This window comes from Calonectris borealis, chromosome 7 (genome assembly GCF_964195595.1).
Source record: "Calonectris borealis chromosome 7, bCalBor7.hap1.2, whole genome shotgun sequence".
NCBI lineage: Eukaryota > Metazoa > Chordata > Aves > Procellariiformes > Procellariidae > Calonectris > Calonectris borealis.
Window position 1 is genome coordinate 21,727,578 of NC_134318.1, and position 16,490 is coordinate 21,744,067.

A 16,490-nucleotide genomic window follows, 5' to 3' on the forward strand; every position below is an offset into this window, starting at 1 on the left:
AACTGGATGAAAGAGATCAAGCTGGACCCTAAAAGACTGACATTAAAATCTTAAAAGCTACAAGCTAAAAGCTGCAGCCTAAAAATCTGTAAGACCACAGGATTCTGCAATCTACGCACTTCAATTGCCAATAAATAACTCTAAAACCAGATGGAAAAGTATGCGTTTATGGCCATACTATCACATGGTAGCAGCATATTACTGCTATCAGTTACTCCACTAGCTGCACAGAGGACTGCTTTGGATTTGGAAGATTTAATCATACTAATGAACTATATCGTGCTAATACGGTAGCACAAAGTATTTTTCAGAATTTTTGCAAGATTGTTTTTGTTTTAATTTTTAAATGCAATTTCAGAAATGAAACACAAATCTACACTAAATTTTTTTCAAAAGCATGCCAAGATTAGGAAATACCAGGTTTTTAGTGATCTTGAAACAAATGCAGCCCCCTTGTGCATATCTTTTTAAAATACATGACAAGGAACTATCCTTTCCAACAGATATTCTCTTATTCAGTATAAAAGAAAGCATATAAATGTAGATTGAATACCCCTATCACTCACCACAGTCCTGAGACAGATTAAAAACCCCAAGACTCAAGTATTACTCACTTTAAGGTTTGATATTAACGTTCTTCAGTTCAAATTACAACCTTGTTCAAGATTAGTAGCTCAAAACAGTAATAGCTTTCAACATTGTTTTAAGCAGATACATTTCTCATTAGAGCATCTGCCACTAAGAAGCACTGCTTAGAACACATCCACCAGAGACAATCTGTGAATTAAACACGCCAGCCCTGCAATTGCCCCGTGGTGCCAACAGAATTGGATAGGTAAGTCTTGAGCTCTGTATACTAAAAGTATTTTAGGGGAACATCTAATGTTATTTTCATTACTGGCAGCTACTCAGTGCTGTCCATCTCTAAATTCACAGAGCAAATGGACTGCATAATGCTGGTGGAATTTGAAAATTTCAAAATTTCTACTATCAATTTTGCAGTAGAAATAGGGAGATTAGTGTAAACTTAATTCTAGAAAGCACATATAAAAACCAATTATCTGCACTTCAAACTGTACAACTCATTCAGCACAAGACAAATGTAATAGTGGCAAGAATATCCTCTAAAATAAAACATTATGCTGACACCTACTGCTAACACATTGTAGAAAAGCAATGCATTAAGAACTAGTTTGAGTATACAAATGTGGTGAACAGCAGAAGTGAACCATTACAGGTTTAGGTAACATCAAATGAATAAGGAGGAAAACTGAAAAATTTAATTCATTATCTCAGATCAGCAAACATTGTTTATTCATTACCTTTTAACACAGCAATTCAATGTAATCGCAGAGGGCTTCAGAGAAAACCTCACTAATAAGGTTATATAAATATGACAAATTTCTACTGGAATTGCAAAAACAAAACAAGCTTTGATACTAAGTGCTTGCACAGTATGAAGGCTAACAGTGGGGTTTGGTCCTAGCACAGAATCCAGTTCAAATCTATGATGCAAATGTCAGAGCGCCAAACACTAAGAAAATGCATACCTACTGGGGTGTCCTCTATACTTCTAGTCTCCATACCTTTTGGGACATCTTTCTTTCCCACCACAACACTTTTCTGCAGATTATAGAAGCTTCAGTTTGTTTGAAGTGTTTCAAAAATCATCATTTTACATTTATTCTTAATAAACCTACCAAGGCTTTTCAGTAATGAAAAAAAAAATATTTGAAGGAGTGAAGATGCATCTTTCTCTAATATAGCCTGATGTATCAATACATAGTTGTAGGTGTACCAGTACCTATTTTTGAGCTATTTCACCATGTAGAATTTCTTATTTCAGATGCATCACCAAATTACTTACTGAATATGACATCTGGATTTTTGTGTTTGGTACTAATTTCACCTTTCCTTCACTGGTCAGATTGACATCTACAATTCTATTTCCATTGTAACCAATTTCAAGTTTTTTGTAAGTCCAAAGATAATAATCTTCTCCATTTTCATCTGCTTCTCCAACAATACCTGCATAGGAAACAAATGTAAGCATCTATTACAGGTATGCTTTTCAAATATTCTGTAATTATTTTTTTTTAAATATGCATTACAAAAGTTTTGCCAGCTAAAAAGGCAACATAACTACAGTAAAGACAACACAGCAGACCTTATGCTCTTCTTTTCAACTGTAATACCTGGATTACACCTTCAACCCACAGGTATCTGCCAAGAAGCATTTTGTAATGGCATTAAAAGAAAAAAGCATGCAGCTACAAACACTGCAGAAGAAACAGAAAACACAACAACAGTTCCTCTAGTTTTATTTGGAATTCTTACAAGATAAACAACTAGCTGTATACAGATTTAATTTCTGTGAACAGACCTTAGACAAGACGTCTGTATTTTCCCATCTCCCGTCTACCCCTTCACTCATTTTTCTCTTAAAAATTTTACTTTCATTCTGTATTCTTCATTAGTTGACTCCCCAACACATATTTTTTGCTCTCATTTGCACAGAAGCTTCCAATGCTTGCCAAGAATAATAGTTTTTGACTACTGTCTCTGTTACTTTCACTGAAAAATTCAGAAAGTTATCATTTACTTGAAGATTTTTATTACCTCCAACATGGAAAGCTGCTCAGATGCTCCTGGAGCATCAGAACTCAACTGAACTCAATATTAGCCATGATTAAGTTCTTACTTTTCAATAAATTACTGCAAAATGTCTAATCTACTACAGAAAAATTCCAGAGAATGTACTATGCTGGGGAAAAAGTCAAGTCTAGCAGTCACCAAGTTCAGAGGCTACAAGCGTCATCTTTAATGTCAAGAACATCATACCAAAGATCACATACAAGATGGAAAACCACAATAAAAGCAGCACTGAAGACATACAAAGGTGGGGGGGAGTGGGAGAACAAGTAGGTGAAAGATATAGAACAGGCTATCACGAAGCAGCAAGTATATGTGCATTACCTGTGCTTTTTAATTTTCACGGTGGTATTTTTCTGTCATGTTTTTTACTCATGCTCATCTGTCAGGATTGCCTTGTATATGCCATCCACATGAAACACGTGCCAGTTTGTGCCTATGCCATACAGCCTAGCACCTGGCACACCATCTGTTCCCATGGTAGTATCCAAAACCATGACAATACAGACCTCTAAACTACTTAAAGGACATTCTGATCAATCACTACCTGAAGGAGTGAACTAACACAGTGCTCCATATACTTAGGGAGATGTCCTGAAACACAGACAGTCAAGCCTAGCCACTCCACTGTGGGATAGCAATTCAGGAAAAAATAGAAAATGGAATCATTTTATCTGAATGCACTTAAAAAGATCTAGTTGCCTTTTTCAGGTCAGAAAATAAAGTGTAAACCTTCCAAAGCCCTCAAACAGCAGTTTGAAGTCATTACCTTTAGTCATCAGCAGTTAAGAAAAGTTATTTTATGCCTAGTCTTTACTGAAAATAGAGTACTCCTTACTCGATATTTTGAGGACTTCCTAAGAGGAATTTCAAATATTAATGGTTGTGTGTATGACACCAGAAAGCCTTGCCAAGGTGGAAAACCATGAAGAACACAAAACATGAACTTAACTAAAGTTTGCCAGGAGACAGGAGGAGTGGCACAAATCCATTTGGATGAGCCCAGAGAAGTGAGTGGTCTGCTTTAAGAACAGAATTAAACAGAAGTTGCCTAGAACTCTCAGCAAACATTAACATCATCTGAATCCTTTTCTTTTCAATTCTTCAGAGAATACCTGCTTTCTTTTGATAGCACAAAAAAAGGACTCTAGCCATTTATATTTAGGGAACAAAATTTTGGTTTAATCCGGCTACAAGATACAAATCAACAATGAAAAAAAGAGTGGATTGGGTGATACAGTACATACAATACATGCTGGCTAGTAGGGTTCTCAGGAAAGGTAATCCAAATGAAGTGGATCAACATGATAGCCTTCAAATAGTAACAAAAGCCATTTCAGCACGAGATATTTTTAATGCAAGCTGAGGGTAACCTGTTCTGGACACTATCTTAATAAAACAAAAAAAACTTCTCAGTATTCAGAGTATTTCAGAGATGCCATCATAATTACTAAAGTTCCCCTGTGTATTTTAAGCCATACTAATGTTTTTCATTACAGTTACTGAAATTAACACCTATGCGATGACATTCAATCGAGCAAAAGATACTAGTTTTCCATAGTATCTCTACCACCACATTACATGGTACTAGGCAAGTCTATACAACACAGTCAAAGACACCAACAAGCTGGTGGCGCCACATGTACTGTATCACTCATGCCATATTCGTAACAGAAATATATATTAAAAAAACTGTTCAGTGAGCAGCAAGTCTCAGAGCTTTAAGTTTTAGGCAGCATTCAGAGCCTGAAATATTCCTGTTGTTGAACAGTGACCCATCAAAACCAGAATTAATGCAGATAAGCTATATTCACAGTTTTCTAAACTGTACTTGGAACCCAAAGATCAGAAAGACTTGTTCAGACTTACAGATAAACACTTCTGATCAGTTCAGATGTATCCATTCCTTTCTCAGCCCCCCATGAAGAACCGATTAATTTTTTTGAATAAAAGCCAGGGTAATATTGACTGACCAATCTGCAGTCCTGCTAGTTTTATCTAGCCCTCAGGAGACACAGGCCAAAATCTTCAGCACCGCTTGCTTTCACACCTGATGTCAGATTATATCCTTGCATAATATTACCAGTACTTACGATGCTGCAGTCACCTATTAAGTACCACAACTTGAGGTCCTGGTTCCAAACAACTACCAAAACCAGTTTCTTAATGTCATACAAAGATGATACCTAGATTCTGCATGTTCGTTAGCTGTAGCATTAGGAATGACTTCTTGTGCATACAAAGCATACTACAGAAGAACGTTAAAAACACTGGAATCACAGTAAAACAGATTTTTCAGCTGAGAGCATAAAATTTAGTCAGTGTGTAGAAGATTTAGTAAGTATATTTGCTCTTCAGTATTTGAGGTGAGAAAAAATATTCCCAAATAAGATCAGACAAATCAGTCCTAAAAAAGAAAGTCTCCAAGACTCACTAGCCATACAGGATTGCAAAGAAGTCAGCTTAGCATTCATCATCCTTGGGCAGTCTAAAGCCTACGTAGCTGCCACTAGTCTAGGAAAATCATTCATTGATCTTCTGCTGAAAGGTGCAAAGCATTAAAAATATTGTAGCAACAACTGTCACTCATGGATGGTTTTAAAAAGCCTATCAGCAATTGTGCAAGAAGAATCATAAAAGCCACACAGATTAATTAGGGTCTACTCCAAGCCCTGCCACAGAGCTGTTACACACACTAAGCAAATCAGCTGAAAAGAACAAATACAATATATGAATACTTCTCCTGTCAGGCATTATAATGTTATCTCTTAAAAACAGATACATTAAAAAAAGCAAGAACCTTCCTGGCTAGCAGATTAATAATAAATAAATAAAACACTAGCATTTCTGGCTGGGGTTCATGTTTCAACAGCTAGCTACTTTATAAAAACAATTAAAATTATAAGAAAGAGCTAAAAAAAGTCTCTGTCAGAATGAATGAATGATGGGTAACATTATTCAGAATACTATCTATCAAAGAAGTTCTGTCATGTGGCTTGAAACATATTTTTGTAGGTGTTGTGAGGTTTTGTTTATTTTGGGTTTTTTTACCTCTTTCTCAGAGAGAAAGACTTTACCTTAACAAAGTATTTTGTGGTGCTTTTCCTTTCCCTTCAGTTTACATCTACAACAGGGAGATCAGGGCTTGGGGAGTTTGGCTGATTGCTATCAATGCAAAATGCAATCTGCAGAGCACTCTTTACTAGCTATGTGATCACAGGTTACAAGGGAGTGACAAAAAACAGAGCTTAGGAGACAATGGCAATAAGGACACAAATTGTGATTCAAGACACAAGTACGTCTAAGCCCAGATTAATAACACTCAGCAAGTGCAATTTTAAGAACTGTATAAGAATGAATAAAATAAAACTATTTCATATAACCACAGACTGCGCATGCAAAACTGTTTAAAAGTCACTAAATTACCATTAAAATAAACCAAACAACTCTTGTGTTATTAATAAACACAAGAATTAGCAAAATAAAGCTAAAAAATTGAAAGAGTTTTACAAAAAACTGTTATTCATGAACACATTAACATGGATCTTATATCTGACCTATCTAATTACCACTTACTTGAACATTTAAAAGAATTTAACCCTAAGAACTTAGTATTATTACATCAGTGCTTGAGAAACAAAAGAGCTTTTCATTGTTTTTGTAGTTCACTAGTATAAGCCATCCAACTGTTCTTTCAATGCAATAATCCTTCAACTTATTTTATTATTTGGTTACATAAGTTCTACATACTTGGGAGATTCTCATAATGAAGCTTAGTCATTAAATTACTCCATGAACCCCACTAGCACAGGACTCCTGTAGTTGTAATCAAGTTGTTTATGCATAGTATCACTCACCCCATATCGGCAAGTCATCAATATACATCTGGTACCAATAGTGATTTTTGATAGCATACACAAATGCATCTCTTCTGCCTTTGTCCAAGTCAATTTCACAGTAAGTAGTCTGCATTACATCGTCTGCAAAAAATTAAAGCACAGTTAATGATTTATTAATGAGCTGGCTCAAAGCAAGGCAAACCAAGCAAATGAAGGAATGGACATTGCTGGAGTCTTTAACCCCCTCCTGGCTATCCTCAAGTAGGTAACAAAAAAGGACATTTAAAAAGGAACCATTAAAGCAATTACATGATTGTTTTTGTAATTCTACCCTCCCACCTGCAGAAGTTTCCCACAGACTGGATAAGGAAAGGTTTCAAAGTATCCTTTTGCAGCTTCACCCACACTAAATTGAGATCCATTTGCTGATGGCAGCTTTACCTGCACAGATCATGAGACCTCTTTAACAAGAGATATGAAATTATTAACAAATACCTAAAACTGTGTACGATATTATCTCTTCATTTTAGTATAATAAGGCTCACTGACTAGGAATACTGTTTGTAAAAACTAAAGCTTTTTAAAGTTCTCAGCAATTTTCAAGAAACTACCAAGCAATCGGGGTAAAGGTAGAGAAAAAGGACAGAAGACAAAAATAGGAATAACGCAAAGAATGCGCAAGAGGCTGCATTTGGAAATAAAATAAATCCACCTCTAAGCCAGAAAGCTATTTTTCCCCATCTACAATTCGTACGTAATGCAGTTAGCAGCCATTTTTTCACAGCCCAATTTCCTCAATGTTTCTTTTTCAAATGAAACAAGACAAAAAAGCTCATATTTACAAGAATTCCAGCAGCAACAGATTTAGAGACAAAAAACCCTATTTGCTTCTTAGTGAATGTTTTCACTCTGCAAATACATGAAACAAAGTGAATGTAAATAATTCCAACTCCCCCTCCCTCCTCTTTTTGTCATCACTGGAATGATTTTATCTAGTAGATAAAATTAATTTGTGCCCCAAGTACAGCTCTAATCTGTATCAAAATTCAGCTTACTTTCTCCTATACACTAACTGCAATATAAAGCTTAGAAAGAAAATCAAATCACCTGCACAAAAAAAGCACCAGCAAGTGGAATATTTCTAACACAAAACATTATTTCTCTGATAATGACAATTTGTCAAAATGAAAATATGCACAGTATGTCTGGTCAAGCAAAACTGAAGCAAAGCCCGGTGAAGCAAGACAGTAAGAACCAGCCAAGAGCAGCCCTGCATAGTTGCAGTGATTTCCTGTAGTCCTGGAGAAAATAGTGCCCCTGGCTATTCTGGAATGGATGCATCTCTTTCTCCTATTTCTTACAAAAACTCCAGTATTTTCTATTTTTGTTTCTTCCAAGACCTAATGAATGCACTCAAAGCTTCATTTTTTCACTGAAAAAAAAAAAAAAAAAATCATTTTTCAGACAGACTTATTAGGCAATAAACCTTTTGCTGGGAAAAAAAGAGAAAAACAAAACCATTCAAGTCAACAACTGTCCCAACAAGACTTTTAGACAACTCCAGGACCCATACTGGTACATTCAGGAGAGGGAAGCCGTTAAAGTTGGCACCACAGCTGAAACACAGACTTACAAATCCAGGCCTCATTTATGCCACTACTGAGCTGGATCCTATACTTTTTGGACTATGTTCCCCCAAAAAATGCCTCTGCTTGGCACTTTTTCACTTCAACAGATTTTTTTGAGTCATCTTGACATTAATTAAAAGAAAAATAAAATCAGAATCCCTATCTTCTGGATTTGTTGCTAAGTAGGGATTAATTCTTTCCCAAATACTTGGCACTTTATTGTCATTCTTTAGCAGTTTCATACTATATTCAAATAAAGGATAACGTCTTTCTAATGTTAATTTTTTTAACTCACAAGGATTTCAGACCCCTGAAATTCACCACTTTTTTTTTTTTTACTAACTGAAATGAGCCATTCTGCATCTAATACTCTAGGATGTAAACAGTGCCTTTTGCTGCTGTTTAAAAAAAAAAAAAAAAAAAAAAAAAAGAACTTTGAAATATCATTTGAAGTTAATGATTGCACTAACATCCGACCAGGCTGCAGATAGCAGCATGCCACCAAAAAACTGTCTTCATCCATTTTTATAGATTTTACTCCCGGTATTCAGAACACCAAAAGACATCACAGTGATATTACACTCAACTGTGGATCAACTATGTTACGAGTTACTCCAGTGCACATACACAAAACCCCAGCAGAATCTTTAGAAACAACCTCATTCAATTCTTTCAAAACACAGGCGTGACTTTACATATGGTATGTGATTTCACTGTCAGCCATACTACACAGTACAGTTCCTCTCACCTCCCCCTAAAACAAGTGAATGAAGGCAACAGGAATGAAGACAAGTGCTCCTTTCTCCAGCCACTGAGAACGGTGAAGCTGTCGTTTAGTTACAGGACAGGATTAGATAGTTAAGCTTAAGTCCACTGTGTTAAATGATTACGTGAAAGTAGCTTAGAAGAGCATTCAGCGGCTGGGGAAGCTGAAGTCTACTTCCCTACGGTTTTGCGTATGTTAGATAGTTCTTATCCAAGTTATGGTTGTGTGTGTATCCACGAGGAGTGTGAAGTCAGAGGTGTATTTTGTGTTGTGTCTACATCAGGGATGTCAAAGAGGTAACATCTGCTATATAATACAGCTTCAGTAACATCAATAGCACATTAAGCAAATTTTTAAAGGGCATGAATGCAAGACTCATTACAAAAGCAGGTGCGCTTATGCCAGATTTCAAATTTCCTATGAACAGTCAGATCAATTGGGTTTTATTCAAACATACAAAGCATAACCATATAAAACCTCATTATATCTGACCATTTCCTAGTACAATACTGAACATCATCCTGAATGGCTGCCATATTTTCTAGAGGTGTTGTAGAAGGAAGTCTTGGACGAGGAGTTCTCGCTTAGAAGTATGGTCAGTTAATAACATTTCTAAATAAGCCCAAAATGCAAGTATGTTAAAAAACCCTTTTCCCCTTTAAATTCATCTTATCTAATTGGTATTGTATGGCAATGTCAAAAATTAATTTTCTAACTGAAGTCACTATGATCCAAATGTTCAATACATTTAGTAATTCACTAGGTCTCAGATGTAATATAGATGATGTCAATTCAAATGCTTGAATAAAGAACGTGACATATTACATAAAAAGCATTATTACTCTACATTTAGCTTGACATGAGAATTAAGCCAACTGAAAACCTAAAGTCATATTATAATATAACTGTATGTTAATAATTCATTACTTTCTTCACAAAGATATTTATACAGATTTGAGACCTGTGATATAAGAACAACATTGTCCATATTGGTAACAAAAGGGAAGTCCAGCTATCCTGTATGGTCACAGGTAGCCTTTCACATGACACGTTTTTAAATACAAGAAGAAACACTACTTCATCGATTCTTGAATACACTGTAGATTTGCCCCACCGGTCACCACTACAAGCATTCAAGTGCAAACCCCAATTCTCAGCAGAATACATTTCTGCAGAGCCATAATTTTCTTATTCTGTTTCAAAAATACAGGCAAGGTCCACTGATTCAATGGACAGTTTTACTTACGCAGTCTAAAGTACTTCAGTTACTGACAGCTGCAGCCTAAATAATTCTTTGAATATGATGAAGAACATGCAGTTTCACACTTACCTGCTACTGCTGTCCAATCAAACTATGTTGAGAAGAAGGGAACTGGTTTTTATTGCAGAAGCTAATTTATTAGAACAATTCTAATTCCCCTTTACTCACTCCAGAGGATAAAAACCTAAAAGTATATAATCCAAGTCTAATTTAATTTTGTACACTCTTACAAAACTCTTTAAAGAGGAAAAATACCTTTAATTGTTAGTCTTGCCATAATCCCAAACACACATGAGGAAAACCATGATTACCTGTTAACTCAGAACTTAGATCTAATTCACGTATTCATGAAGAAAATCTGTACAAGTCTTTCAGATGGTCATGCCAACATTTTGAAAAGCAGGTCCCTATGGTTAGGTATTTAGATGCATATTCAAGCATCTAAATTATTATTGAAAGGTACTTGAGCAGCTCTTAATTATATCAGCTGTAGATTTTAGATACTTAACACTCCTTGAAGCTGTATCTTTTACTTAAGAACATATAAATCTATTGGTGCCAAAACATAAGCTTCTATTTACTAATAAAAAAAAAAAACAACCCACAAATCAACAACAACTCTGTTTCAATTTCATTGCAGCAACTTCTGGACCACTGGTGCAGATGTGGGAAGATGGATCAATCACAACAATGAGATAAAATTTAGCCATTATTAAAAAAAATTCAATTTCACTAATATAATCCAGTTACAATTTTTTTTTTTAAAAAGTGAACACTTCAGCCAAGAACAAGATCTATCATTAAAGAGTCACCAAAAACTGAGCCACCATCATATTTCAACAACCAAATTGGAAAAGAATTCTTTACACAAATGCTAAATTTTAAGGGCTGGTCTATGAAATTTAAATTTTCTTACATGCATTGGATATAAATTGTACTGGTTTTACGGCAGCTTTTAAGCCTGTTAAAAATGAATCTCAGATAGCAATCTTTTGTTCTGGGTTTTTAGTTTAAAAACCTATATATCAAGGGGATTTGGATTTCAACAAATTTTACATAATTTTATATTAAATAAGTACTAATAACTACTGCTACAATTAATATATACTTGTTACTGAAATTTGGAAAAATTGGATACTTTTGGAAATTTGGAAGAAAGGATACTTTTAATACTTTTAATAGCAGATTAAATATAGTAAAATAGAGTTGACTCCCATTCAGATTTCACTTCGTGGATCCACTGCCAGAAATACGAAAGCACCTCCTGCTACAGAAGCTGCTGGATGCCAGCTAACAGCAGAGATTATTGTCTTCAACTTTTATCCAGAGGACACAGATTGTAAGGGAAAAAACTAGAATTGCACATGGACAGCTTCCCAGATCATGTACACATACTTAGTCATCAACCAGCTACCATGTACCATCTGCTTTATAAAAAACATCTGACCTGCAGCCACTTTGGTTCCTAGTTAAATTCACTGCAGGTCCAATACAGATTAGCAATCTACACAGAGCACCAATGTGTTAATAATAATAAATTTTTTAAAAGCAACAAAGGACATGGATGAAGAGGAATTCCCCAACCTGCTGGGAAATGTACTAGCACATCAATCACTTACACTTACTAGTCATAAACACCTGATTCTTTTTGAAATCTCTACTCTTCCGTACCCATTCAAAGCCTCTTTTGAACAACATCATGCCCAGTCTGTCTGGAAGAATATACCCAATATAACAACTACATACCTGGTATGCACTAGTAAAGCAATTAGAGGTGCAATTAGAGCTGAAAAAACTAGTATGAGTGGAAGATCAGACCTTAAACCCTGAAGAAATTGCAATAGATAATACCTATGATAGAGAAAATCTAAAGCTTTCTGTGTCAAAACATCACCAGTTGTGAATCAGAATTTGAAACGCCTAACCTGAAAGTAAAACAAGACTTAAGGAAAACACGTTTACCTGTTGTAAAGAATTGTGGAAGACAACAGATAAACTAATCTGGCAGGGACATAATCAAAACCAAAACAATACAAGGTACAAAAATCACAGCACTTTTCCACCATTCTGTGTTAGTCCGGGATGACTTTGGCTGCCTGTAGTTCTTAATTCCAAAAGACTTCTCTTAACTAAATAGCAATGGCATCAATTTCTATGTATTGAGGAGCTGGAGCTTGTTACCCAAGTCGTACTTATTTTTGTTTAAGAAAACATATCTTAAGTATCTTTTTCCTAAGTGTTAAAGAATTACCAAAACAGAAACTCATTAATTTCTCCATTATTGAAGTACTTTACAGAAGTATTTGAGAGTGTGTTCACAGAAGAATGGATTTGTCCAATGCTCTGCTTCTGCATATTTCCCTCAGAAATGGCAGAAAATACTCTGGAAAGCTAAACTACATCTGACTACAGACTATAAAGTGGTCACAATAGGAGACAAAAGATAAAATGAAAGTTTCATCTATCTCATGTTATTTCAGGAAAAATTAGATGAACATGCTTTACAAATCTAAACCAGTCTGACTACTGCATGTACTTCTGGGACAACAGAGGCTTTAGCTTTTTTGGACCCCTAAAGAAGAAAATTTTTCAACCATTTCAACCAGTTCCTGATGTTGAGCCAGTCCATTCCCTTCCCTTGGTATCATCTTAACACTTCCACTACAAAAACAGATTACTAAATTACTACCTCCAGGTCAATAACGAAAAAGGCAGCTGAAAAGTGAGCTACAGAACAGCACAATCTGCTCAGTACTCCCAGTCACTAAATGAAAAACTTGATCTAGCAAAAATCTGATATCATAGGGGTATAAATTAACTATGGATAATCTTCAGAAAATAAACCTGGGAATAAGACACTTCATAACAGTAAACATTGACTCACAAACCTTCAAGTCTTTTCAATTTGGTGCTGCATCTAGAGAGTACACTTGTCACTGGAATAACACAATCTCTTTGTAAAGATAGGGCAATTAAAGGAAGTAAAAATTACACATATAACTGGCTGTAAAAATAAATATTTATCATATTCTGACAATAGAAGTTTTACTTAATCTTCGCAGCCATGTTGAATTGCTGCCAGTTGCCTTCTCTGTTCTTTCCATTTTGCGTTTCTGAGCATATGCTATGAGGTTTGACAGGGAAACTATTTCCCCCATATTGAATAAAATCTTCAGCAGGCTACAAGTCTTGCAAACCGGTAATAGGACTGTTTTCCAGTGTCTGTGCAGGTACAGTTCCCTTCTTAAAAGAAAGATTCAACTCCAAATTCCTCTAATGCAGAGATGCTATCCCTTATGCAACTTAAAAATTTATGAAGAATTTACGGTTTTAATAAAATTTTAATCTTTTATTCCACTTATCCTACTTATAACAAAAACATAATCAAGTCTCTTATTTTGCAGATGTCCAGTTTTGGATAAAACTTTTGTAACTTACAGAAACTAAGTCCCATCTGATTGCAAATGCTCAGACAAGAGATACTATGCTTAAGTTCTTCGTCCAGTTAAGTACTGGTGATGCAATGAAGTGTAGCCTTCAAAGGAAAAAAAAAATACATATACACAGAAACTCAAATTGGATTAAATATATAAATGTTAAAATTCAATACAGACAAAAAGAATCTGTTATTATTTGAAGCTCTGCAACTACCAGTTATAGATATCTGAACGGACTCTGGGTACCAAAACACACACACAGAAATTACGCAACAGAAGACTCAGCCCCTAACACCAAGAAATGTATTTGCAAAAGAAGTTAAATGTCATCTCTGGAACAGTATGGAAAGAGGGAGAGGGCAAGAAACAACAGAAAAAAACCCGACCAGCTCCATCCCGACTGGCATATGAGTTAGAGCCAATAATATAAAGGTATTTGTCAAAGGTATTTTAAACTAGACAGTAACCAGAAGGATACAATAATTAACTTTGTGCTAAGGTAGAACTTTGAGATGTTGAGTCCTTGCTACTCCTTTCCAACTGCAGAGAGTCTGCAAGTATTCAACATCATAGGAAAAAATTACATCTTCAGAATTGATAATTCCAGAATATTAATTCCAGTAAATATACTTTTAATCATTCATAGGCAGAAAGCTTAGTTTTACTTTATAAAATGTAATCAGTTACTTCAGAAGCATGTATCTGCTGCAAGCATCTTCCCTAAACGGCACATAGATGAAAACTTAACTGTAAACTAAAAAGCCAATGGTAACAGACAAACTTGCAGGGCGTTTCAAGCAACAATACGAAATACACTCAGTTGCTAGCAGCAACAAACTTTCAGTCCTTCTAATTCAAGAATCAAGTTTTAAGGGTTTGTGGGTTTTTTTTTAGTGACTAAATGCACTTTCAATTGCTTACCTTTAAATTTGATGTCAAGACCACTAAATTCCAATTCAACTCCTTGAAGTGCCTCTCCTAGGGTTTCATGATAATGGCTGATGCTTTTTTTTGATCCCACACAGAAAGGAAGGGAGAAGTATTTGTATGTTTCTTGGCGATTGTGGTAGGGTCCTACTGTATTCATCCATAAAACAACTTCCTCTTTATCTTGGTACTGAAAGATAAAGTTATTGAGTTAGATGAGAAGCCCAGCAGAATAAAAATATTCAAGAAACTAGCAAGGCTAGTTCAATCACAGGCAACAGTTACATTTAAAGACAGTCAGGTATTTTTGTCTTTTGGGTTGCAGGGATTCTAGGATAAGATTTTTCAGACTACTTTCCCACCAAGAAAAAGGCTTAGTTGATCATACAGTTTCTTAGAGCCTATCACTGAAGTATCAGAAGAGGGGGATTCATACAAATTTAACAGAGAAGCAGAAGATGCAAAGAGCAGAAGTGGAGAAAAGCAGAAGTCTCAAAAGTAAATAAGCTTTTACGACTTTTGTGAAGCACAGATTGGTTAAAAGCAAAATTCTACTCATCTCCACTGAGAGAAAGGAAATATACTATCATCTTGTTAAACAAGATCTTAGCAAATAAATCAGGCAATCTACCCATGCTGACAGGTATACTGTATTTTCCTAAAATGCAACTCCTTTTCATTTTTGTAATGGTATAAATTACATTTGAAATTCCCGGAAGAGCGCAATGCCGCACAGGAAGCACTAAAATTAAACTGTGGCATACCTACAGTAGCCAAGAGACAAAAAAGTCAGACAGAAGGACTGTATTTTGATACATTTCCAACATTCTCACAATGAAAAAACAGAACAGCAAGGATCTGGTGGCTGCCATGAAATTCTGTGGGAACATCCATCCTTCGCTTTCCACAGTTACTGGAAAGTAAAACTTATTCCAGTAATTTTTTTCAAGCCCTTATAACTTTTCAACAACAAAAAAGTCCTTAAAGCCATTCATCTATCAGTATTAAAATACTGCACGAATTCAGGAGAATTAAGTGCTTTGAAATCATTACTTGCATTATATCTGAATGCATCTGGATGAGGTATCAGGTTTGCTGGTTACTACAAAGCCTCTCACCCAGCACGACTCTCTCACCTACTACGATTTCAACAGATTAGGAGGGACAGTGATCTAACTTTTAAGGCAGGAAAAACCCCTACTTATAACTGTACACACCTGCAAGCACAACCACCGTATAGATCCTGATTTTTTTTTAAAGTACAGAAGAATAAAGTACTATTCTAAAACCAATATGCAAACACAGAACACACTGGAGAGGAAAAGAAAGTCAAATGTTAACTAGCTGTAACTATTTCATAGAGCACAGCTGAAATACTGAATACAGTTCTGCATCTCCCTTTTTAACAAATGAACAAGAGGTTTCAACTCCATTTATTCTGAATAACCACAGTCACACTGACAGGTTAACTCAGAAATAATTAGTTATACATGGAATGCAATAAATTCTTCAGATGAGGTGTTTAAAAGTTAAACTCAAGGATTTAAAGAAACATGCTTTGGAAAATAATTTAATCCCTTTATACTAACATGTCATCTCAATTACAAGCCTCCTCTTTTTTGTTTACAAAGATGCACAAGGGTCATTCCAGCCTCTTATGTGAGTGATCTCCAACAAGAAACTTTAAATGTTTTACTAATTTCATTCTGAGCTGCAGCAGAGACCAAACACTTATCAATTTCACAAACCTGCCCATTTGCAGAGCATATACTTCAGAACAATTCTGACAGGTAAAGAATGTCAATGACAGAGCAAAGAAAGAGTAAACAACACAGCAAGAGAAGGTAGACATTCCTCCTCTCTGCCAGCAACCAGCGCAGCACAGTTGTTCAACTTCACAGAAAGTTAGGAAAGAAGGAAGGAAGAAAGAAAAATCACAGTTCCAGCCCCCTCAGCAGCAGAAGCAGATAGTGGAGAATC

The 16,490-nt window shown here is 35.5% G+C and overlaps 1 protein-coding gene across 3 annotated transcripts in view; it reads right to left on the minus strand.

Moving 5' to 3' along the window:
* TM9SF3 (transmembrane 9 superfamily member 3) overlaps positions 1-16,490 on the minus strand; it is a 51,964-nt gene that overhangs the window by 26,332 nt on the left and 9,142 nt on the right. For all 3 annotated transcript variants that reach the window (XM_075154500.1, XM_075154499.1, XM_075154501.1), the window contains exons 2-4: positions 14,505-14,700; positions 6,510-6,632; positions 1,868-2,028 (exon numbers count right to left, since the gene is read on the minus strand). In XM_075154500.1, coding sequence (XP_075010601.1) covers positions 1,868-2,028; positions 6,510-6,632; positions 14,505-14,700 — 480 coding nt within the window. The remainder of the gene's footprint in view (positions 1-1,867; positions 2,029-6,509; positions 6,633-14,504; positions 14,701-16,490) is intronic.